Below are 25751 nucleotides of genomic sequence, written 5' to 3' on the forward strand. Positions count from 1 at the left end.
CTACTTATATTAAGTGTAAAACCTTGACTTCCTGAACATTAAGTATCAGAGGGGTAGCCGTGTTAGTCTGTATCCACAAAAACAACGAGGAGTCCGGTGGCAGCTTAAAGATTAACAGATTTATTCAGACTCCTCGTTGTTTTCCTGAACATTATATTTTATATTAAACTGTAGGTCACCATCTTCATTATACATACCAGTAACAAAGAAACATTATACTCAGTAAAACTAATATTTCCAGAGAGTACATACTGTACACGTTGACAATTCATTTTCGTAGTAAGCTCGTTAGAGAAACGGCAAAATGTAAATGTTAGCAACCCAAATATCTTATCAAATTAGCAAAATTGACTATTAGCCTAACTTTCTCCTCCCACTTCAGTGCTCAGAATGTGCCCCAAAGAATAAATACAAATATTACTGTATGTTATGAAGATGTTGTAGGCATGTAAAAAAAAAACACTAGTTCTATTCCTTTGAATGATAAATGAGTGAAGTGCTGCATGAATCAGATTGTTGTTCAAGCATACAAGTTTCAGGAAAAATATGAATGCTGCAAAGATCTTTGTTTTTGCTACATGTGTTACTGATTTAGACAACTAGATAGAAAACCAACCACATTACACAAATCTTCAATCAAGCATTTATACTCACCCAGTAGTTATACGGGCCAATATGTCCTGTTGCTGCCATAAATGGGTGTAAAAGAGGCAAGAGACTCCGTTTGCTTCACTAAGCCCACCAAAGGAAGCTATGCAGTGATTTGTTTCTGCCAGGCTCTGTCTGTTATTCATTCAACTTTTTTTTTTTTTAATTTAGATTGAGATTGTTCCATATGGGGAGGCATAAAAAGCCAGGGGCCATATAATTTTTGTGAAAGCGTTTTTAAAAAAGCTATGGTTGATGTTTGTTTTCAGGCTTTAACAATTGTCATTTTGGATTAGACACTCAGCGGCTGCTCAGTGCCCTGGGTAAAATGGTCTCAAGATAAAGCAAACACAAACACACATTCTCTTAGCATCATTTTAGCAGAGGCTGTTCTGATAAACATTTTGGTCCTGACTGGCTTGCGTGCAGTAACAACAGTTCAGATTTAATAAAAAGATAGTGCGGAAACAAGTTGACATTCCAGCTGCCCTTTTAATTCAATCTGACTACGCTAGCCTGAGGATTAAACCCACTTTTACAAAACATTTCTGCCTTCGTTTATTCATTTTACTGGAAGGGGAGAATACATGGAGCTTCAGGCTGCTTTCCTGACCTGACCTGATCCACATACATGATTAATCGAGAAGTCCAACAATTGGAAGAATTGCAAGGAAGTTTAATGGCTGCCAAAACAAAGTGAAGAGCTCCTTTGCATTATATCTGTGAGGCATAAAGTCTCACAGATTAGATTTTTTCCTAAGAAATGCCGTTTGGGCTGCTGCAGCATTTGAGTGACTGATTGTATCATCATCATCATAAGAAGAAGAAGAATACATGATGATCATATTATGAAGATCTGCAGTCTACTGTGAGTGGCTTCTCATTTTGGCCAAGGAGGAGAAGCAGATCCTAAAAGAACACATCATTGTATTCTTTCCCCTCAATCTGACTCCTGGCTCAAACTCATACCAAGGGCTTGGATTAGAAACCAGAAATCCCAATTCTTTGCTCTAAACAGTAGACCAAGCTTCTACTATAATCTCCCTGGCAAATGCAGCAAGAAGATATTTTAATTCTTTAACAATTAAAAGGTTCAGATCCTGCAACTGAATCCACATGCATAGGGGTCTGGCTTGCATAGATTCAGATGTAGGCTCGGAATTTAAGAGCTCCGTTCTACAAATGCTTACTCGTTTGAGCAGTCCCATTGACTTCAATGGGATCATCTCAGGTGAGTAAAATTTTACAGGAAAGGACCCTTAGAAAATATAACAGACCCTGGGTAAAATTATTTTATACCTAATACAGAGCCAGAACAATTTATTAAAAAGCCAAGTAATGAAAATAAAAATATGGATGTAATTCTAAATGCCATAAGGCAAACTAGGTGTTATCATAAATACTGTTTTAACCCCTTTGTAAAATCGATACTGTTTGGGTCGCACGTGCATTGCATTGTCACTCAAAAGTCCTCCCCCTCTCCCCCAATGGGAAATGGAGTCACAATCCTTGTGATGGTTGTAACAGGCAGCAGGTTTAAAGCTTGATCCAGGTTCTCATTTAACTCATCTGCTGTGTCAAGTAAAAATAGTTTCATTTCTTTTTTCCTGAAAGGCAGCTGAGCTGCCTTCCACCAGACTAATATACAGAGAAGCAGCTGACATGTGAAAACCACTCAGTGTTGGACTCAAGGGAACTCTTCATGACGTGGGTATTTTTATTACTGGCACAATGATGTTTTATTAGACAACGTTAAGAACCGCTCCTGCAGTAGCTTATTTCCTAGAGACCAGAGATAAATTTAATGAAAAAATTAGCTTCACTAAAAACACTGCAGCTAGAACCCCTGGTAATAAAAGCTTCATTTTACTGTTGTGGCAATTCAACCTGTTTTTTAAATGGTTGTGTATCAGCGACAGTATTTTGTCAAATCAAGGGAGAATTAACATAGATCTGAACTAATTCTAAGAACTAAGTACTGTCTTCAACAAATACAGCTTCTATTCAAGACATATCTGTATTCCTCATTCAAGAAACTCATGCAAATGGCAGAATTTGAGCCAATAGAAGGGAGTGAAACATCTTTAAAAATATATTACAGAATGAGCAAAGATTGAATCCATTAAAAAAAAATTTCCGTGTGCTTTGCTTTCAAGGTACTGTAATCTACCTGTCTAGGCAGGATCACAGTGTCTGCCAATTTCTACTTCAGAAAATATTTAATAATGGATATAAGATGAATAGCAAGTCATAATTTAACTTTTCAAGACTGATTAGCATTTTTGGCAACCTGAATGGCATTTCAGCCTATACTGAGCTAAATTTCATTAGCACTTTTTAAAAAAACATATTGCAAAGAGCCCTGTCAAAGTAAGTCAAGCCATGAATAGATCATGCAAGACAATCTTTAATTACTCGTCTGCATATACTTTTGGTGGGTAGAATTATGAATGTATTACAGGGTAATAAGGAAGTGTTCCCTGAACAGCAATGCTGGTAATTTCTTGGCTTCTTTCTGAAAGGATGAAAAATATATTTTGCTTTTTATATTTATAATAATATAAAAATTGGAATGATAATCATTTCCATATAGTTAAATATAATTATCACAGCAGGCCCCCAATGTTAGACATTGGTATATCTTGCAGTCAGACTAAAATTCAAGTACAGTACAGTATTTACGGATCCCCAAATTACTGAAAGAAACAAGTGTGAAAAGGGAATAAAGGAGAAAGCTTGTAAGATTAAAATAAAACAGGAACATATGGCTCCCATTTAGGTTATATTAGATACGACCAGACTTGAGCACAGATCATATATCTAACTGTTTTAAACGTATGTATATATTTAAATACCTATTTAAGCATACAGGTGCTCCAGATCATTTTAGCCAGTTCTATTCCACTAGAATCCTGTGTTTTTATGAAACAGAATAGTGAAAACAGCTACGCAGTCCATTTTCCGACAATTATCTGAAGTGCAATATGGATGCATCACTAGTGCCGGCAGTAAAAAGGTAACTGCCTTCATGTTCTCCCTTGAATAAGTGCTGCCAGTTGTGTTAGCTACGTTATCTATGAATTTTGTAACCTATCTAGATAATACATCACCAAGCCATTTTGAATTGTATGTTTCCACGAGCAGAAAGGTACTGCTTTAATTTACTAGTCTTCCAGCCTTTTAACATCACTGTTTCTTTCAATGTAATTTGGACATACAGAGAATCTAGACAGGAGCAGAAAATAAAGGCCTTAGTCATCTATAAAAATGACATGAACAACAAGCAAAGACTGATATTATTTCCACCTACCTCTCTCTGATCAATCTCCACAAACAACCTAACACAATCATAAGAATACTTATTTGATCAGAGTCAAATTTACTCAAACTTCATGCACCATGAAGCCAGTGATGTAATCAGAATTGCACATTGTGTTGGCACATTAAAAAGAATGTGTAATGAACCAAGAGTAGGGAAAAGCTTCTTTGTATTTTCATCATTGACACAGTTTAACCCATGCCTTAAGTACAATAGCAAAATGTTTGCAATATTTAGCCTTAATTTATTTCCCCCTCTTTACAGCATTTTCCATTTTAAAACTATCAAAATCATGTTCTCTAACTGTACAACCTGCCTGGCAACTGCTTGGAAATAGACACAGTTAAGACTCACCAGCATCACTGCTGCTGCTGAGAATTAGAATGCCACCTGTCAGGGAAGCATATACAAGAATACTGTCAGAGGCTGAAATACAGTTATCCAACTGTTTCCTAGTGTTACCTATTATACATGTAAACTTGACATCCCTCATCTGGGCTGACTACAATAATCCACTTCAACCATCATGGATCAAATTATGTCTGCAGACTGTCTGGAAGAAAATTTACAGGCTTGAGTTTTCTGTGTCAATGGTTTAATGGTTTATGAGAAAACCATTCAATAGTAACAGTGTCAATGCTACTAATATTTAAAGGAAAAGGGGAACTTGACTCAGGAGGGGATTAGAGGATATATATTTTTTAATGTATTTGGCTATGTACAGGTGGAGCCTTTCACCTCGAGACTTCAGGTTTGAATTCAAGCCTGGTGATTGAAAATTGTTATATCGTGTGAGTGCTGTTAGGTGATCTCTATAAAAATTACCTAGATGTCAGTTCTCTTCCTAGTGGAGCGAGGCCCATGTCACAAAAACATCACAATTGATATTAATTGGCAATTTTGTTGGCAGGCTCTGCAAAGAGCTCAAATGGGCGGAATGTGCCATAGACACAGCTTCTCTCTTCCCCCTTCAGGTGATCCCTCCAGGTCAGGTCTGAAAAACCTGGACAGGGCAGAGTACAGAGGCTCGTGCTACAGCTGCTTGTGTCGTGCCTATTGGTGACTGGAGGAATTAAGGGACAGATTCTCAACTGGTGAAAAGTAATATAATCCCAGTGACTACAATGGAGCTATTCAATTTACTCTAGTTAATGCAGGTCTCAGAGCTGTTAGTCTGGCCACTACCAAAGGCACCAAATTCACTGTTGATTTATTAAAATGAAGGAAAGAAAAAGTGTTCCCATGCGGTGGAATTAGAGAATCTTACTAAATATTTTTTTAGTGTCACGATAAACAATGGTTTGAGCAGACTAAAGGCACTTTAGAGCTTGCATTAGCAGAAACAGCTTGGTTTAAGCCTGTAGAATTCTAAAGCTCCAGATATTTTGGAGGATTGCTATGTACTTCTAAGCGCTATTGCTCAACTTGGAAAACTAAAACACATAAATTTATACTTTTAACTGTTAGATTCCTTAATGAGGCAGATGTAAAAGCTTTTAAGCACTTGTATTCATAGAAGCATTACACTGAGTGAGATCTTGCAATTGAACTTCTACACATCAACCAGGGATGAAAAACTACTGATGTATGGATCATGACCAGAGATGAAATTTCAACATGAAACTAAATCTAGCAAGCATTTTAATAGTCATTCACTTCCCATTCCTCCTAACTAACGTATCTGATCAACAAAGATACAATTTTAAAGGAACTCTACCATTAGTGTCTGTCAGTGTTTACACTTCTAGACACTGGTAAAAAAAAAAAAAAGTTGTAGGGCAAGACCTAATGAATGAGCTTTCTAAAATGGGAACAATTTTCCCTTTCAAATTTCTCAAGATTTGTATGAAGAGGAATAAAAAGTTTCTACTGACTCTTTGCCAGCTTTAGGTCTTGTGGCCAAAAAGACCAAATTGAAATAAAAATTTGGCACCCACTTAGTCCTCAATCTTTATTACTGCTTCCTCATTTAAAAAAAATTATTTTACAAGCAAAGTTGTAAAGAGAATTTACTATGTATGCAACAAGCTTAGTATCATCACTTTTATACCTCATACTTGAGATTATCAGTATTAGAAGTGTTAGTGGTTCCAAGATTTAGGAGATCCCAAAGGAACAATGGGCTCTGAAATGGTAATTCCCACAAATCTATTTTTAACTTTGAGTCATCTGTGATATAAAAATTCTACTAAAAGTTACAAAACAGAACCAAGAATAGCACCTTTCACTTCTAAGTCATCAGTGCAAGTTCATTCCAGGTTAGCAGTGACCAAAAGTAGTTAGCATCAGACGACTGTTTGGTGGCCTACGATACAAATGAGTACGTTTTGGGTCTTTTCAAATTCCAAGGGACTTAAGTTCACATCATAAAACCCTTCACCACCCAATTGGCACCCTTGTTGGTAACAGCAGAGAAACTAAGATATGAGTCGATATTGAGCCACAGGTCCCCTGTTAATCTACAGAATAACTATAGCATGGGAAGAGACTACATAAATCGTCAGTGCTGTCAAGCCACCAACATTAGAATTCACAAACCCGCCCTTCCGCCCCAGACAACTAGCTCATTAAACTTCCTTCTCACACCCCTAGTTAAATCATTTGAAGTTTAGCCTGGTATTTAACGTTTCAGAAGTGCACAGGAAGCAAACTGAAAGTACTTAATTCAATTTGTTTGAAGAACTGCAGTGCATTGTACACTGATCTACAAGCAGAGAGGCAACTTCCAGTCTAAGGGGATACTATAGCTTTAAACTTTGTATTTTTCAGGAAAAACAAACATTTCTGGACTACAAACAAATTACACACATCCCCACAGTTTCAAAATATGCCAAGATAATATTTATTAACACAGCAGGACTTACAGATCACAAAAGATAGTGATACATAAGAGCTCTTAAAGGAGTCATTAGAATAAAGCATGCAGGTCAGTATTTGCAGAAGAGATATCAAAGCAGATTTGAGAAGGCACATTCACACAGGAAATGTTTAGTTGAAATAAGACATTAGAAAAGCAGCAAAAAACCTGATGTGGATTAAAATACACAGAGATTTCCAATAATGCTGAAGAAAAGATACTTTACAGGTTTGTAAGTGCAGCAAATTGGATAACCCTTTGAGGATATTATGAGCGAGGGCAGGCTCTTGCTGCACACTGTCAACTGAACTTGAAACAAATCAGATGCATGCATATAACGCGACTAAACACTAACTAAAATACTTCAGTGTTGGAGAAAAGGTTAAATTTGGTATAAAAGAAGGTGCCTGGTTGAAATTAACAACATGCAGCAAGTGCTCAAAGGGTTATACCAAGTATATGCAAGAGAAATGCAACATTAGTATAGTTTACCTTCCACACCAAGAATTATAGCAAAGTTTAAAGAGACAGTATCCCCTTTAGAGACAGTTCGGAAAGTTATTTCCCCCCCCCGCCAAAAAAAACCCTAAAGCAATTCAAATAGGAAGTGAGTGGACCTTCTACCCTTCCCTGTACCCACAATCCATCTGTATCACATGAACAAGTGGACAAGGAATAAAGACCCTTGTATTGCTGTGCTAGAATTAGAAAAGTCAAATGAAATGCTTTACAGAGCCCCACCTAAAGCTATTCTTTATTTAAGAAATTTACACAATCCGGGCAGACAACAAAAATGGTTCCCAGTGGCTAGTCAGCCATCTCTCTGTAACAAGGACTACAAAGGGATACTGTCCCTTTCTGACATTAAATATACAGATCAAAGGAAGTGAAAAAAAATCTGCTTTTTAAATTATGTAAACTGAAAAAAAAAAAGACTTGAACATCACTGGTTCATAGCTTGAAATGTATCGAACATACATAAAGAAACACATGAGCACAAAGGGTTATTTTAACAAATATAGTTCAGAGCAAGCTTGATTACGAGACCGAAACAGGAAGGAGGTAGAGTAAAACTCTCCTTGTGAAAATATCTAATTTGGCACCATGAAAGAATACAGACTTTGTTTTAAGTTTCAGAAAAATAGCTTCTAATTAGTACTCCAAAATTCAAATTTTTAGCATCAAGCACATGATGAGCTAATCCTTTAAAACAAAACAAACCCCCCCCAAATACCCTTTCCTGCCACAAATTGCAGTTATCAATTACTGGTTGCTGTGGCCAATGAAGCTCAGATGTAGGAGAAGAGCTACATAAAATCAAGCTACCACCAAAAGAGGCTAGAAAAATATTAGGAAAAAGTGCTTTCAAAACCAAAGTCAATACTCAAGACACACTGTAGGTGCTACCTTTTTGACAGCCCACTGAACTTGGAATTTTACCAAGCCGTAATATGAAAATTAAACATCTTTGCTAATAAAATTATTCCTGAAATTTTGTACCCTGTTAAAGAGTATCTTCCATGCCTAAGTTGCCAACATCATTTTCTCTCCGTTACTTAAAAATATCATATAATGCAAAATTACAGTACTGTATATTTTTTCTACCAGATCTGCAAAAATGGAAGAAACATTTCATATGGAAATAACCAATTCTTGCAGCAATAGCTTTTACATTTAGTTTGTGTGCCCCTCCATTCAAAAAAGCCTTTGACTGCATAATACTTGTCACTAGAATACAGTAATATTTCCCATGTTATTAAAGGCCACAAAACATTTAACTACATCTTATTTCTCTATGTACAGATAAAAACGAAACAACAGGACACTTGGGAACTCTGTTTTATGATATGCAGTAAGCTTGGAAATACTTCGTTCATATTCTCTTAGGAGTGCTTTCATTAAGAGCAATTAAAAAGGGGATAACCTAACAAGGATAAAGAAAGAATCGCTTGGTTTTAAATTTAGCTCCAAAAGTGATTACCATGCTAGCATGTACAGGCTCTTTGCATGATTACTTCCAGCAATGGCATTAACTCTAAAAACTAATTGTATTCCAGTTACAGTAAAACTGTATTTAATACCTTCATTTCCAGTACTGCAGAGCTCTGGCTAAGTAAATGCATCCCTGCTTTAAAGGGAATATATACTAGTGTCATTGGTTAGAAAGGTTTTCATTAACAGCACAAATTAGTGTTCCGCCTATATTTTCAGAAGCACAGAGTGGGTCAAGTCCTCCAGCCAGGTGCTTAGCTGAAACCAAAAGGCTAAAGTGAGGCTTTCAATACCACTGAACTAGCTCATACAAATGGAACGACATTGTTTGTGTTAGAAGAGCTTCCATCTGAATCCCTGCTAATGGGCATCGGTCATACAATGTGATCAACCCTCAAAAATAAATTAGTATTAATTTTAAACTGCCCAATCTATTTATAGCTATCTAGAACAATGAACGACAGCACTGCCCTGCTAAGGGACTGGTAGCTAGCAGGTAGACAGGTTTAGAAGCCTTTCCCAACTGAAAGACTAGTGCATAATACTGTAATTTAGCGCACAGAGTAACATTATCGAAATCTCCATCACCTACATTACCAGAGCAATCTAACCAATTCCTCACCTGCTGCTGGCGGATGTTGGCCACTAACTGTTGGCAAATCCAAAGAGCTATCAGACATGACATGCTTAAGATCTCCTCCCACATCGGCCAGTTTCATGTCAAACTGAACAGAGAGCGCGTCTTCAGAATCCTCCTTGCCGACACTGCTGCCCCCGATGGAGGGGAGATCCAGAGACTTGACAGAAGCAGAGTCTTCTTTGGCATGCTTGAAAGCTGCCACTTTGTCTACCAGGGATTTATCCATGTTACCACACATGGCAGAAAACTTGTTAGAGTGGAAGTCGGAAAAGTCGTCGTCGCTTTTCGCTGAAGGGGTGCTGTCTTTCAGTTCCTCAACACCTGTTCCAGAGCTCTCCAGAGAAAGCTGTTTAAAGATATCATATTTGGTGGGAGCAGCGGTGGCAGAATTCTGCCCACTTTTCATTGCACTGAGAGAGGAGCCAGCTGGAGGAACAGGATTGGTCTCTTGCTTAACAGCTTTGTATTTGTCATCCATTTTTTGTTCAGAAAAGCCACTGCTATTATTGAAAGCCATAAAATCTGCAAAGTCATCTTGTCCCCCGACTGACAGACAATTAGACAATCCCCCAAAAAGGTTGAATTCTCCAAAGTCGTCAGCCAAGCTCGAGCTTTTACTGGGTGCTGGTGGAGGAGCAGCAGCAGATGTTGGAGGTGGTGGTGCAGGGAAAGAGGTTGATTTTGATGAACTAAATGCAGCTGGAAATGAAAGTTGTTTGTTCTCTCCAGTGGAGGAAAAGAGATCTAGGTCTGCCAGATTCAGAGAGGTTTTTGCTTGTGTTTGTTGCTTTAACTGTGCAGGTAGAGAGGGGAAGGATGCAGGGAAAGTTTTCTCTTTTGTAGGTGGGTCTAGTGGTGAGATGCTGTCAGCGGTTTTAAAATCTGTGAAACCATCATCGGTTCCTGCAGATTTGAATTCTGCAAAGCTATCTCCTGAAGGGGAGAGGGGAAAAAAAGCAGAACAATAAGTAGGATCTTGAAATGAGAACATGTATATCATACTCACACCATGCAAATTATTTCGTGCAATATCAAAATATTTTTATGCAAACCTATTCAATTTGCCAGCTATGGGTATATGTTAAAATACAAAACTAGGCTTCTACGCAATTTTGGTGACGTCTCCAATTATTATTCCAAAAACGTATAAGTCCTTAAAGTAGCCTCAAACCATATCAAACTCAGCTTAGAAAGAGTTCAATATCAACACATGCTTCTGAGTGATAAACTTAGGTGGTGTTCAGTACTGTATGTTGTTTGAATACTGGACAGATCCTTTCCCCTTCCCATGTACTTCATACTTGTCACTGCTAAGAATGAAATTTGGAATTTCACTTGTGCCAACGCTTGTATTTGCCCTGTTATCGGTGCCAGAAATATGGCACAACTATTGCCAAAATCTTCTCTGACCTTCTCTCCACCTCCCTCCCCCAACTCCCCACTGTCAATTTCAAAGTCAGAGCAGTGGCACATGGTTTCCTCACAGGATGGCAGCAGGAAGCCAAAATGAAAGCAGCACTGACAGGCTGAAAGGGGAGTATTGAGGGAACAGACTGATTGCCAGAAGCACCTGGCTTCAGATAGCAGACAGTGACTTTTTTTAAACGTTTTTATTTATTATATGGCAAAAGAAGGCCCAAGGTATAACATGATTTTACCAGAGTGTACGTGATGGAAAATACAACTAACAGGAAGAAAAAAAAGCACCAAAGTGCCAGTCCAACAAAGGTGGCACAGCCATCATCTTAACTAATCACCTTGCATCATTTTAAACCCTCCTTTTAAAAGTCTACCCTTTTCCGTTTCTATCAAGTGCAAAGAGAGTCAAGCATTCAGAACTTTCTAAAACTTAATCTAGTCACTTTCATGACATTCCAGCTTCTGTTACTTAAGACTGATAACTGCAACTCAAAGTAAATACTGAACTTGAACCGCCGTCAGACTAAAACATACAGAACTGGCTGGCATATAACTTGTAGCAAAAGCATCAATCAAGAATTTATTTGGATTTTAAAAGGACACTGTCAAGGCATTGCTTACAACGTTTATGTTGTCTTTCTTACTGATTATCAGAACACCTTAGCAGGGCCACCGGGGGAGAGGGAAGGGCAATTTGTCACAGGCCCCCTAAACCCGTGGAATCTGAGTGAATGGTGTTCTGACCTGTACAGAGATGCCACTCACTCAAATTTGGCCTGGGTGCCACTCCATCAGTGGAGAGGAGGCCAGACCAATCCTGAATGATGCTGTGACCCCATGCACCAGGTCACACTCCATGGAGTAGGAAGCAGGCCCAGCCCACGCAGGACAGTAGCCACCGCTGTGGGATGAGTGCAGGGCAGGCTAGCTCAACTCTCCCTACCACCCGGGCCCTCACTTTTGGAGTGGGGGAAGGTCCATTTCAGATTTTCCCCCCCAAGTCTCCAAAAACTTCTACGTGGCCCTGTACCTTAGGAGCCCAGAACAAATCTGTTCCCTTGCTAAAATATCCCCCTTCCATCATATCCACTCACACTGCTTATTGTGTGATGGCCCATGACTAGAACTGTTGACATTTTTTGGAGTTAGGTAGGAAGCACGGAAGCATTTCTTCTGAAAAAGTCGGCAGAAGTATATAAGCTTTGCAAAAGGCATAAGAAAAAAGTTGGATTTGGAATCAAAATGATGATGATGATGTTCCTTTTCTTTTGTTACTGTGGCTATTTGTAGCTGCTCCCACGTTTGAGAGAGTCAGAAAGACAATGCAGCTCCTCTTTCCTAATGCAATCAATTTCTTTACTCCTTAATGCAAGACTGGTTTGGGGATTAAACACAAATAATCACTGAAGGACCTGAACTCGTGAAGTGCCGAGCGACCTGACCTCCTAGTAAATTTGAAGGTGATCAGCATCTCGAATTGGACCCAAAAAAGAGAATAGTTGTGTCAGGGTGCCTATAGATTAATAACTCACACATTAGCCTTCTACATTGAGAGAATTATTCATAAATGTAAAAATCTTTAGTTTTCAGATCACATATTAAATGTAAAATATGTAAGGCCTTTCGTTTTCAGTTTTTACCAATTTTCACTGAAAAATTCCGTATTTATCCATTTTCACCCAAATGTTAAACCACTCCAGTGCACAAAAATACTGATTACATTAAGAAAATCCAATCCATTACATTAGGTAGATGTGTTTATTTTAATAATGAACTAAACTAAGTGTAAATGTGAGGCTGTTTGTTAAAATAAGACAATATAGTGGAACATACCCACATACCTATCCACATGCGTATGTGTACGCACTGTTAATGTACAAATCATGAAATGAACCACGGTATTAAACTGCTTTTACTTTCAATACCCTTACATTTCTCTATTTGTTGCTTTTTTTCCTGTCCTCTTATCCCCCAATGTTAATCCTGATATTTACCCAGAATTCCCACCACCACCACACACTGATTTTCACCTGTTTTTTAGTCTTTGTAATTAACACTGATAAACTGCAGGAAATTTGAAACAAAATAAAAACTGAAAACGAAGGGCCTTGAAAATAATACAGTTTAAGTGACTACAGTTTATAACCCCAAAATGCACATTTTCCCTACAGAGAGGAATTCAAATGTTCTTTTTTGTACAATGTTTGTATATGAAAGGGAAGTTTATACCCAAACACTTTACAGCATATAAAATGCAGCTTAAACATAAAGACAGACAATTTATTCTACAGTACATATCTGTCACCTCACAAATATGTGGAAATCGAAGTATAATTGGTTTTCTTTGTTAAATTTATTCTGTTAAACCCATTCACCAGCATGATATATTTGCAGAGATGTTACTTGTTATAAAATATGCCTCAACTACTTAAAAAACAACAAATGTCCAGTACTGCACATACCCAGATTTCATTCAATTCATATTTTACAAATACACCATTAAGATTCAAGTCACTTTCACAAATGTGATAATTTTAAACTAATTTAAACTATGGAAAGATTTGAGAGAACATTAGTTACAATGATAATAGGTGGACATTATCACTTGAAGTATGATGCGAGCTAAAAAAAATTTCCTGAATTCACCTGGTCCAACAATATGTTTTAAATGCTGCTTTAAAAACAATACAAAGAATTTGTGAAATTGACATTCATTAACCAAAATTAAAACATCACAGCAAACTAAACTTACTGATGAACTGTAAACTTTTCCATTAGAAATGTAAGCTGGTGAAAGGGTTAACAATGGTGAAAGCTGGTCAGTTTACAAATCCAGAAGTAATTTTTCTCTTTCCTTGCAAGCAATAGACAGCTGCAAGTCATATGAAATACTCATAACAGTAATTTAAATGCCTGATACTGGAAAGCTACTGAGCACACACTAACTCCACAAATCATCACAGGAGTTTCAGATGCTCAGGCCCTTACTGTGTAACTTAGTAAAACTAAGGAGATTTTGGCACAATTGTCTCTATATGTAGTGAACAGATTCTCAATCATTTCTGCTTACAAGTACAGTGACACATACTGGCAGGGTGGCAATACAGCAGAATTTCCACCTCTGTTAAATTAGCAATACATTTATCTTATTCTCTGATTACTGATGATATATGAAGCCAATAGAGTTGCAGAGGGTTCTTCTTTCCCATCAGATTAAAACTGATGACAGTACTGTTTATGTTATGTAAATATACATGTTATGTACCGATGGCCTGTTCAGGAAAGAGCTTAGGTAGTTTTCACTTACTGCAATTACATAGTAATAGTATTTCAGAGGATAACTAAGGTTTATTTTCACATATTCCCACAAATAAAATTGACTCAGGGCAAACTCTAGGCCAGTGATACTCAGTGGTTCAGGAGCCAAATTAGCGATCAACATTACCCAAAAGAGCCACAGTATGTGAATTCATTGTTTCATTTACCACAGTATTATATATTCATATTTAAACAGTATGGCAGGGGACATATTTAGGGTATATATACATACATTATATATTATTCTCACAGCAAAATGACTGACCAAGTATTATTTTATCAACTACAATAGGTTAATAACATTGTAAAAGCATCCTGATTGGTTGTTAATTAAATCACACAGTGTTTTAATATCACGTAGGGTCTTTATCCTAAAATTCTAGAAGTGGGAATTCTGCTGTTCATGCAGGACCCTAAAAAAGCATGCAACGTACTGAAAGAGCCTAAAAAAACCCCCAAATTTTGCAAGATCAAATGCTTACCTAAGTATTTACTCTCTGATGGTTGTTCTAACTCTCGGAAAGCACTGTATTTGTCTCCATAATCTATCATGCATGAAATAAAAAAAAAAAGATAATTTCCGTTAAGATATTGTGAAATTAGGCTACAATCAGTTATGGTACAGATTAGATTGGTACAGATGCTGTCATCTTGCACTCTAAACATTTCATATTAACATTTTACCAGTGTCACAGGCACTACTGAAATATGAAAAATTAAACTAAATGTTACATTACACGTAGTGTTAACAATTAAACAGTTTTTGTTTACCTCCAAACATAGCTGCACTTTCAGAAGGCTTTTCAACTGCAATTCCTTTAAACACAGCATATTTATCCGTTGAGGAAGGTGTTTTAGTGCCAGGGAGTGGAATCAGCAAAGAAGGAACACTGAACAAACAAACACACCAAAAAGAAAGAAAAAAAAAGAAAAGAAAAAAGCTCCTGAACAATCTAATTTCTTCCATTATTTAAAGCAAGCAGGATATTAGGAAATGAAACAGCAACTTATTAGCATCTGTCTAAATTGTGTGTATTAACACAAATGTGCTCTATCAAACATATGATAAAGGACTTATTTTACTTCTGCACTTTTAAAAGAGTTTTATAATGTTCACTACGTTCATAAAAGATCTGTAGCAGTAATATTCTCATGCCAACCCCATTCATCTTACGCTAGTCACTATCTCATTGAAATTCTATCAACACTACTCTGGGCCAAAATAGTAAATTCTCCACCCACGGAGAATAGAAATGCCTTAAGTGCATTAACTTCTTGATTCTTACTTGTGACTGAACTGTTCTAGATATGCACCGCTGCAGTTTTTAAGCCAGAAGAGAACACACACACATGTGTGAAAAACACTGTGGTTTCATTAATCACATTGTCCAAGACGGTTTAAGGGCATGCCTTCTTGATGGGACCAGAAATGGGTAAGAATCACAGGCTGCCTGAGATTTTGCTAACTCTGTGCTTCCATTTCTTCTGCTTTTGATTACATTTCATTGCATATTGCAAAAATAATAAGAGAACAGATCCATTATTCCAATAGGAGCAAAGGAGAACGTTTGAATTTCTACACAGTGAAAGTCACCAAGTTCAGGTAGCCATATGTTCAGCAATGTCAGGATTATGCCATAATTATATGAACAGACCTTTTTGCACATGAACATATTCTAGTTAGTATAATAAACTGCCATAATAACCTAATACTGTGTTAGCAATTCTTGAAAGATTTAAACACGTATTATAAGAGCTTCGCTTCCCCTCCCTTATCAGACCTTGGCAGCTCTGCAGAACAACATCCTTTACAGAAGAATGTCTGCATTTTACCTCTAGTTTATGTCATTTAACACCATACACACTGAAAATGTGAATGAATTTCTATGGCGTTCTTTGGCCTGGAGCAAGAATCTTTCCATAGCCATTTAAATCTCCTTATCAGCAGCCTGCAAGCTACACACAAACCCAGCACTTGCATGTGCATTCTAATGGTGGCTGGTGGGGCTTGCAGAATAAGACACACAGCAATGTCAAAAAATGTAGTTTATGGCAATATAATTTAATTTCACATCACTACAAAACGGACTGTTCGATATCCAATCTTGACAAATATAACAGTTAATCTGGTGTACACTACACTTTTTTTTAAAATAAATAAATAAAACTCCATAAGCCATTAGACTATAGTTCATTGTAATATTCCGTACAAAACTGAATGCTTTTACAACTGAATAAAGAGAACTACTGTAGTGGAAAACACTGATTTCTCATGACCCTCCAACTCCAATTACAAAACTTTAAACAAAACTGTGCTTACAGATCTGTAAATGCTTTTGCTAGGACTTCCATTAACAGAATAATTTTATTAATTGCAGAACTATGCCTAAAACAAAATAAAGACTAAATAAAATATGGAGCATCTTCAGATTAATGTAGTGTTACTGATTTAAACTAGCAAAATGAAATCCCTTTCATGAAAAGCTATGACTCAGACTGTAATTTTACACATGCTGCAGCTGAACAATTAATTCTAGTATCTTCCTCTGATGTCATTGTCAAGGAAGCAACCAGTAATCACTTTGAAAGTATTTGTTCTATCTACATACAAGAACAACCAGTTCAATACATACAGACAAAATGTTTTGTTCCTAAAATTAATTAAAATTAGGCAGGTGGGAGAAGCATATTATTTTGCCTTGTATAGTATGAGAAAACAAAATGTTGGGGCTTCTTGACCACAGGACATTGAAAGTCAGAATTGTGTGAAAGAATTCAGACTCAAAAGCAGGAAGCTTTGGATGATTACTTCTCTACTCCACACTGCCTAACCCATGACCGTACTGAGGCGATACTACACTCTCAATTAAATAAATAAGGGCCACCAGAATAGGAGAGGTGTTGAGCAACCATAATGCCAGTAGACCTCTAAAATTTGAATGAAACAGACTTTAAATGGGATTTCCAGGCAACCACCACAACTCAAAGTCAGGTAATATATAAAAATTGGCTAAAATGGAAAGGATGAGAGGAGCTTAAAAAAACAACAAAACAACAAAAAAACAAAAACCACACATCCACTGGAGAGCCATGGCCATTTAAAAGAAGACAGTTTGGCGTGTGATCCTCTCTGCGTGCATTTTGGGTGTTTATGGCCTGATCAAAGGCAACTGAAGTCAATGGGAAGCTTTCTATGTACTTCAGTGGGTGCCAGATCAGACCTTTAACAAGGGCAGCTAATGCTAAGTGCATAGCTTATCTGTCCTGATTCATTCTTCTGAGAGCACAGGAATGAGTGGATTGCTATATGTAAAGCTTTGAGCCTAAATGCATGGCATGAAAGAACTCACGATTGTCAGCAACAGAATAAACACTTGAAAACCTATTCTCATACCTTTATATACAATTTATCTCAGCACGATGAATGGAAGTCTAAAGAATGGTCAGCAATCTATATACATTAAATGTCAGTTTGGATACACTGCCATTAAGATTTCTGAAACGGCTGCTGAAAGAAACTGCCAGAGTCAAGATCAGGTGACGGTATGAAATTATGGGTTAGAAAGTTAGAGAAGAAAACATTTAATTGCTTTAAAAAGGATATTTAAGTTATTGAAAAGAAATTCAGAGATCTACTTCACCTGCTCCGGTGCTGAGAACTGGTTGCTTTGGAGGATCCAGGTCCCTCCCCTTGGAAATCGGAGAAAGATTCGTCGAGTGAGCCAGACTTTGAAGCATCCTGAAAATCCTGGAAGTCGTCATCTTCTGGTTTAACTACCTGGATTCCATAAAATCATGAGACCCCCCCATTTAAGACGAGAAAACACATTACCTTGACATTTTGAGTATATATGGAATAGTTTTTGCCTACTCAGTAAATTTCCTATACACTTCACTGCAAAGTCTTAATATACAAATCAATAGTTAAAGGGAGCAGACGAAGCCCTACAAAATGTTACTGAAAGAAACAATTGAGGGGAATGGACTACATGAAACAAAAGAGCTTTTGTCAATTTCCATAATTATGATAAAACGTGAATTTATGTGGAATACAGGCACAAGATAAGCTTAACTCTAACAAATATATTTTATTCATTCATAAAACAAGCACAGCACCAGCATGTGCAGTAAAAGCTTCCTTATGTTGTCCAACAAACATGACTGAACCTTGATTTGGAAGATCTGCAGCTAAACACTAGATGATTGTTTACTCTGCAAAGCCACTGAGCCTTCAGCAAAGGCACTGAAATGGGCAGCAATGGTGCCAAGGGTTATTTTATTATGATGGGGTGGACATCTGTCCTTGAAAGAATGGACTGAGAGAAGCAATTCGTTTCACGGAGACCACTGAAGAACCAAGAGGTAGACACATGACTATGTAAAGCCCTTTGATAAGTTACTAGTACTAGTTAAATTTACTTTTCAAATAAATGGTCTAGAAACACGCAAGGCCTCTGAATTTAGCCACAGAAATAAATATAAGGACCCTGGATACTCCATAAGCATATAATTGTGCTTCAGAATCAGGGCCGGCTCTAGGATTTTTGCCGCCCAAAGCAAACACAATTTTGGCCGCTCCCCCCCACCCCCCGTTTTTTAATTACCCCCCCCCGGCCCCGCCTCAACTCCGCCCCTTCCCCAAATCCCCAGCCCTGCCTCCTCCCCCCAGGCTCTCAAGCCTAGGAGGGAGGGGGAGAAGCGGCGCCCGCGCTGCGGCCACTCAGAGTCTCCCCCTCCCTCCCAGGCTCTCAAGCCTGGGAGGGAGGGGGAGCAGCGGCGCGCGAAACAGCTGTTTCGCGCGCCGCGGCCGCTCGGGATCTCCCCCTCCCTCCCGGACAGCAGCAGCGGAGGTGAGCTAGGGCGGCCGCGGCACATTTTTAGGGGCGGCATTCTGGCGCCGGCCATTCCGCCCCTAAAAATGTGCCGCCCCAAGCACCAGCTTGTTTTGCTGGTGCCTAGAGCTGGCCCTGTTCACAATCCACTTTATATGGCGTGGTTATAGAGTTTTTGGTCCACAATTAACAGAGAGGACCAGGATGTGTTCCAGGAGGGAGCTTAACAAATGTTGGAACTTCCTGATTAGAGAGTTCTCCAGCGGCTGCTTAAAGCATGCCTCTTTGTGTTTCTGTTCTCATGCTACATGATGTCAGAAGTAAGTGAATCCCTCTCTCTAAAGAAGGAGCAAAGGAAAGAAAAGACACCTCCAGACTGTCAGAGTGGTCAGCGAGTGAGGAAAATGGAATATCAGGGAGGAGACCTGTGAAATCAGCAGCAAGGAGGCAGAGCCCTGTCTCACCTCAGCAGTAGAGCCCCATAGCACAAATGGCTCTATTAGAGACGTTTGATTTTCGCAACTCAGGCAGCCAGCCTTGCGGGAGCCATAGATTTGAGCAATTCTGGTTTAACAGAGAAAACTCGAGAATATCAGGTAAATGCCCTGTTTCTTGCTGTTGCTGATATCCTATGTGCCCTCCTCCTCACTGAGGAGGAAAAGAAAAAATACTCCAAAGTGAAGCATGAGCATTTGATGCCCATTTCAAAGCCAGACAATATTACATATGAAAGGGGCAAACTTAATAGGAAGTGCCAGAAACAAGGGGAAACAGCTGAGACTTTTATTACTGCAGTTCACAGTCTTGCTGAACATTGCAAATATGGAACGTTAAAAGAACTAATATGAGGCAAGATGGTTGTTGGTATAAAAGACCAGTTTATCAGCACAGGTTCAGTTAGACCCAGATCTCACACTAGCAAAACAACAGCAAAAGCGAGAATGCAACAATAGAGAAACAGCAATGTGACTTACATGCTACAGCATAAGGAAGACTGATCCGCTAGGAAGGGGTACTGCAGAAAGGGATCTGGGGGTCATAATGGATCACAAGCTAAATGAGTCAGCAGTGGTAACACTGTTGCACAAAAAAAGCAAACATCATTCTGGGATGATTTTTCATTCACTTTCTGCAGAAAAGGACCTAGGGGTTACAGTGGACAAGAAGCTGGATATGAGTTGACAGTGTGCCCTTGTTGCCAAGAAGGCTAATGGCATTTTGGGCTATATAAGTAGGAGCATTGCCAGCAGATCGAGGGACATGATCATTCCCCTCTATTCTACATTGGTGAGGCCTCATCTGGAGTACTGTGTCCAGTTTTGGGCCCCACACTACAAGAAGGATGTGGAAAAATTGGAAAGAGTCCAGCGGAGGGCAACAAAAATGATTAGGGGGCTGGAGCACATGACTTATGAGGAGAGGCTGAGGGAACTGGGATTGTTTAGTCTGCAGAAGAATATGGGGGGATTTGATAGCTGCTTTCAACTACCTGAAAGGGGGTTCCAAAGAGGATGGATCCAGGCTGTTCTTAGTGGTACCGGATGACAGAACAAGGAGTAATGGTCTCAAGTTGCAGTGGGGGAGGTTTAGGTTGGATATTAGGAACAACATTTTCACTAGGAGGGTAGTGAAGCACTGGAATGGGTTACCTAGGGAGGTGGTGGAATCTCCTTCCTTAGAGGTTTTTAAGGTCAGGCTTGACAAAGCCCTGGCTGGGATGATTTAGTTATCCTTTTACGTAAAATGGACACAAATCAGATATTAGGAATGGCAATATTCAAAAACCTGTAGGAGAACACTTCAACCTCCCTGGACACACAATAGCAGATTTAAAGGTAGCCATCCTGCAACAAAAAAACTTCAGGACCAGACTTCAAAGAGAAACTGCTGAGCTTCAGTTCATCTGCAAATTTGACACCATCAGCTCAGGGTTAAACAAAGACTGTGAATGGCTAGCCAACTACAAAAGCAGTTTCTCCTCCCTTGGTGTTCACACCTCAACTGCTAGAAGAGGGCCTCATCCTCCCTGATTGAACTAACCTCGTTATCTCTAGCCTGACTCACTCTTGCTTGCATATTTATACCTGCCTCTGGAAATTTCCACTACATGCATCCGAAGAAGTGGGTATTCACCCACGAAAGCTCATGCTCCTATACGTCTGTTAGTCTATAAGGTGCCACAGGACTCTTTGCTGCTTTTACAGATCCAGACTAACACAGCTACCCCTTTGATAAATGGAAACTAATTGCAAGGATTCTGTTCTCCACACTGCCCTTCCAACAACACAAAAGCAAAAAGTGTATTTAGGATCTCACTAGATATGGAAGACATCTGTTACTAAAGGACTTCATCCCAGACATTAATGTATTATACTTGATCTTAGCCAAGTCATCTTTGAATAGAGGAGGAACATAATGGAAGCAAAAATCAATCAGTATATGCTGCAAAACATCAAAAGGAATATGCTGTGGATGTTGGGCAAATTGAATTTTGAATAGCAAAACTGATTGCCAAGATCAATTTATGCTTCCAGAAAATTTGGGTATTAGCCAGATCATCTTTTCTATCACCGGTACACAGCTTTCAGTTCTCCCTGTGGTGGTCTCACTTCTGTTTTACTAACCAGATAACAAAGGTCTTATTTAGTTTACATGTAATTCCACTTCAAATGTTGTAAAAAAGGAACTAACTAGAGGCCTTTCTCGGGATGCAAGAGCTTAGGAAGGGAGAAGAAATTTGTCTAGCTCTTCTAATGCCACCTGAAAGAGACTGAAACATCAAAGAGGCTTGCTACAGTATGGGCTTCCATATTTAAATGGGCATGTTCTAGATTTCAGTTTCATTTTTAACGTTTACTTAAAATCCAGTTGTCATTATGCAGCTTTGAAACAGAGTTTCCCTTGCAATGATAATACAGATTTATTATGCTATAGAAACAGCACTAACCTGGTTTGTGGGGTAAGATGGCATGAAACCACTAGAAACCTGTGCTGCAGCTCCACCCACTGGTGGAGTTATGTTCATTCCTATGACTGCCTGTCCAATATTAAGAGGCATGGAGACTGGCGGTCCAGAGGGCCTCATAGGCTGTTGATTCACTGTGGCAGACAATGAAATTGGATAGCCACTTAAAGTAGGGACAGGAGCAGCTGGAAATTGGTTTAAAACATCGGGACTCACTGCAGGTACTCCTCTCTGCACAAGGAGAAAAATAAAGAGATAGCTACATGCATTACACATTTCAAATGACTATTTCCTCCATCTGTACTCTTATTTCTCAACTAATTTTTTAATTTATTTATTGAAACTATGAAAATGCAGGGAGTCAGTCCTTCTTCAATTCTGTCTTTTGCACACAGAAAAGGCTACTGAATTTTACATGATCAGGGTGAACCTACACATACAATATGCTGGAACTGATACAGTTTACTGCTAGATCTCATACAGATCTATAGACTCACTTGATTCACTTACTAAAAAACACACACAAGAATTGTATCTGAATGCTCAAAATTTAGCACTGGCTGGAGCTCACTGAACATGGGTAGGTGCTATTCAAATTTTCCCCACACATCTCCAACAACGTACATCAGTGCCTATCTTCACTGTCCCATCTAGTCTACTCCTGGATTTCTTTTCTGTCAACTTCTGATCATAGTGAAGTTTGCAAAACTTGAAAGGTGGTTTTTGCCATTTCAGACAAGTTTCTATTAAACTAGGAACAGCCATGACATTACACTATAACCTGACACAAAAGTTAAAACCTAGACTACACAGGCCAAAAAATTAACAAATTCACCCACTGCCCAGATGCTCAGATAATCTAGTGGAGGGGCCCATATCACTTCCTAAATAGATAGTTATACAGCATAAAAGAAAAACCAAAGCCAAATACAAACTTAAAGGAGTCCTGAAGAAGAAATAATAGCTATAAACGCAAAGGGTGACATCCTGGATTCATTGAAGTGAATGGGAGTTTTGCCAGGATTCATTCAGTGTATTTAATATGTGGTATAATACAGGTACACATGTCCATACACCACATACTGCAGGGACGTTACAAAAGTCAGTGACAGTTTATCAAGAGGAGGTTAGACCCTTTTCCATTCCCCCAAAAGTCTGTCTCAGTCATTTGTACCTGAGTTACTGCTATCATAGCCAGGACAGTATAAAGCTCTTCTTTGGTAAGTTTTCCAGGTGTGGTACGATTGGTTAAGGCCCATATTTGTCCAAGGGTCTCCCTGGGAAGTCCAGATGACATCAAAATGGGATAGAGTTTAGCAGTATCTATTCCAGTAGGAGTCATAGTGGTTTCTAAAATTTTCTTATACAAATCTATTGAGGGAAACACAGTGTTGGTGGATGAAAATAAATATTTTAAAGTGATTTTAAGATAATTTTTCTATTCTAACTATAAAACTATGTTACGGGTTGTAATATTGTTGACGTGGAACGTTATCAATTTGATTAGGCATCAGTGTTAAAGTTGGCACATAATACTAGAAGTTTCATCTATATATAACTTCTCATTCTACCTGTACATTCAAATTCAAACAAGCAGGTGAAGGAGAAAAGAAGTTCCCCAAAGAAATAGGGAGAGAGATTTGTAAGTTACCAAGAAAAATGGAAAATGAATAAAAATGCTGCATACTCCAGCACGACTCTACCAATTAACTTGAGGCCTGTCAAAAGCATCCTCCAGTCCCTTGCAAGGAGAACATAACATGCTGTATTAAACAAGCTGCACCTAAATCAAGATAATTAGTAGTATCAATGTCTTAACTGATTTATTTTCTAACGAACAAACTACATCAAAAACCGTCTGGCCAAAACATCCTATTCCCTTCAGTTTCAATACACAATAAAACAAGTTGCTTACAGTGGTTATTTTTCAGAAATTTAGGAGACTCAACTCTGCCAGCTAACTGTGCTACTTCACACCACATTCTGGGTGTTATATTCAGCAAGACTTCTGACTATTCCTCCAGCACAAAAGAAAATTACCTATGCCACAGCAGATTCTCTATACCTAGATAGAATGAAAAGCTTCCATTCTAAGACAGACACCTGCTTTATTAAAGTGGAAATCAATTAATCAGTAAAACCGACAATCCATACAACACAACTAGTTCTCTTTATAAATTTCACTACATATTTCTGTAATGAGGCCTCTGGATAATCCTTGTGTGAAGATAGCCAGAGCAGCATTATGTAGTTAAAATTCAGTGCAATCTAATCAATATTTAGTACAGCACTTCATTTTCTGTTTACTATGCTTCTGGGATATATAAGGCAAATAACCTTAAGAAATGAGCCTGCTTAATTACAAGAGATACTGAAAGGAGACAGCTCACAAAAATGTAATACCAACAATGGCAATTCCTATTAAGATAATTTGCCATCATTATAACCTCTAGATTTAACATTTACTATGTTTGAAGAAGCTCCTGCCTTCTCTGAATACAGATAAAGCTACCAAAGACGTGTAAGACATCCAAAAACATGTTTTGGAATGCTTGCCAGTTTGTGCAACGAAATAAGATTGCCCTAACAAACACTATTGATCTGTGAAACTATGAAACAGATTAGCTAGGAACGTTGCGGAATTCCCATCCTGGGAGGTCTTTCAGAACCGGTTAGACAAACACCTGTCAGGGATGGCCTAAGTGTCCTTAATCCTGCTCAACACAGGGGGATGGACTGGATGACCTCTTGAGGTCCCTTCCAGCCCTCCATGTCTATGATTCTCCAAAGCTATACTTGGAACAGATGAACTTGGTCATTACTACTGCTGCTATACCAAATCTAAGAAATACAATGTATAGTTCAGACAACAGCACCAATAACCTATTTTCTCAGGAGTGATTAAAAAACTTGCTTTACAAATTAAATTAGTGATCGAGAAATTCATGAGCTGCTCTTCCTGCTTCTACTCAAAGAAATATATGTTGACATTAGTCAGCTGAAGTTTAATACTAAATTTAAGACACAAACATCAGTGACTGCAAGTATGATGACTACTTCAGTAAATAACTTAACTTTAAGTGTGTGTTGCATTTAAACATCACATGCTGATATGCACTTGGGGAAGTGTAACCATTCATAGTCACACTCAATAACAACTCTGCAATGGCAGGGGACAGGATAAGATGACCTGATAGGTCTTTTGCTGGTGTTGTGCAGGAGGTCAGAGAAGATTGTCATCATAGTCCCTTCTGGTCTTAAAATCTAATCATGTATTTTCTGATTCTATGGTGAAACCTGACTTGTCGTAGTATGAACAGTACTGAGTAAGAACAAAGGGGACACCATCAATCTTAAATACTTATACATAAACTGGTATTCCTCACTGTCAGAACCACAGAACCTCTGACTCAAGCCAACATGAACTTGGAACAAAAACTACTGTACTGGAAAGCTTCTGTATCAAACCTGACAAAGTTTAGGGATTTGTATTTGTTTTTATTGTAGATGAAAAAAAAATACTGATTTGGGTAAGACATTAAGCAACATTGAAGTGTAAGGATTTTTATACTTTTTTCTTTAAATGATGTTTTAGCAGAATATTTTACCTGGAGCCAAGCTTTCATTGTAAATCCAAGGTGGCATCATTTGCTGGATCGGATCTTGGGAAGGGAATACTCCAACGCCTAAAGGTATGCAATATATTAAAAAAAGAGACGAGAATCATATTCCTATTTTGAATCGGAAAACGGCAGACACAG

The 25751-nt window shown here is 38.4% G+C and overlaps 1 protein-coding gene across 1 annotated transcript in view; it reads right to left on the reverse strand.

Moving 5' to 3' along the window:
* Nucleotides 1–25751, reverse strand: part of SYNRG (synergin gamma) — a 58440-nt gene that overhangs the window by 11661 nt on the left and 21028 nt on the right. The window contains exons 9-15 of the mRNA XM_065418121.1: nucleotides 25599–25676; nucleotides 23165–23361; nucleotides 21973–22221; nucleotides 17835–17971; nucleotides 14965–15083; nucleotides 14676–14738; nucleotides 9439–10389 (exon numbers count right to left, since the gene is read on the reverse strand). Coding sequence (XP_065274193.1) covers nucleotides 9439–10389; nucleotides 14676–14738; nucleotides 14965–15083; nucleotides 17835–17971; nucleotides 21973–22221; nucleotides 23165–23361; nucleotides 25599–25676 — 1794 coding nt within the window. The remainder of the gene's footprint in view (nucleotides 1–9438; nucleotides 10390–14675; nucleotides 14739–14964; nucleotides 15084–17834; nucleotides 17972–21972; nucleotides 22222–23164; nucleotides 23362–25598; nucleotides 25677–25751) is intronic.

This window comes from Emys orbicularis, chromosome 17 (assembly GCF_028017835.1).
Source record: "Emys orbicularis isolate rEmyOrb1 chromosome 17, rEmyOrb1.hap1, whole genome shotgun sequence".
In the NCBI taxonomy this organism is placed as follows: domain Eukaryota; kingdom Metazoa; phylum Chordata; order Testudines; family Emydidae; genus Emys; species Emys orbicularis.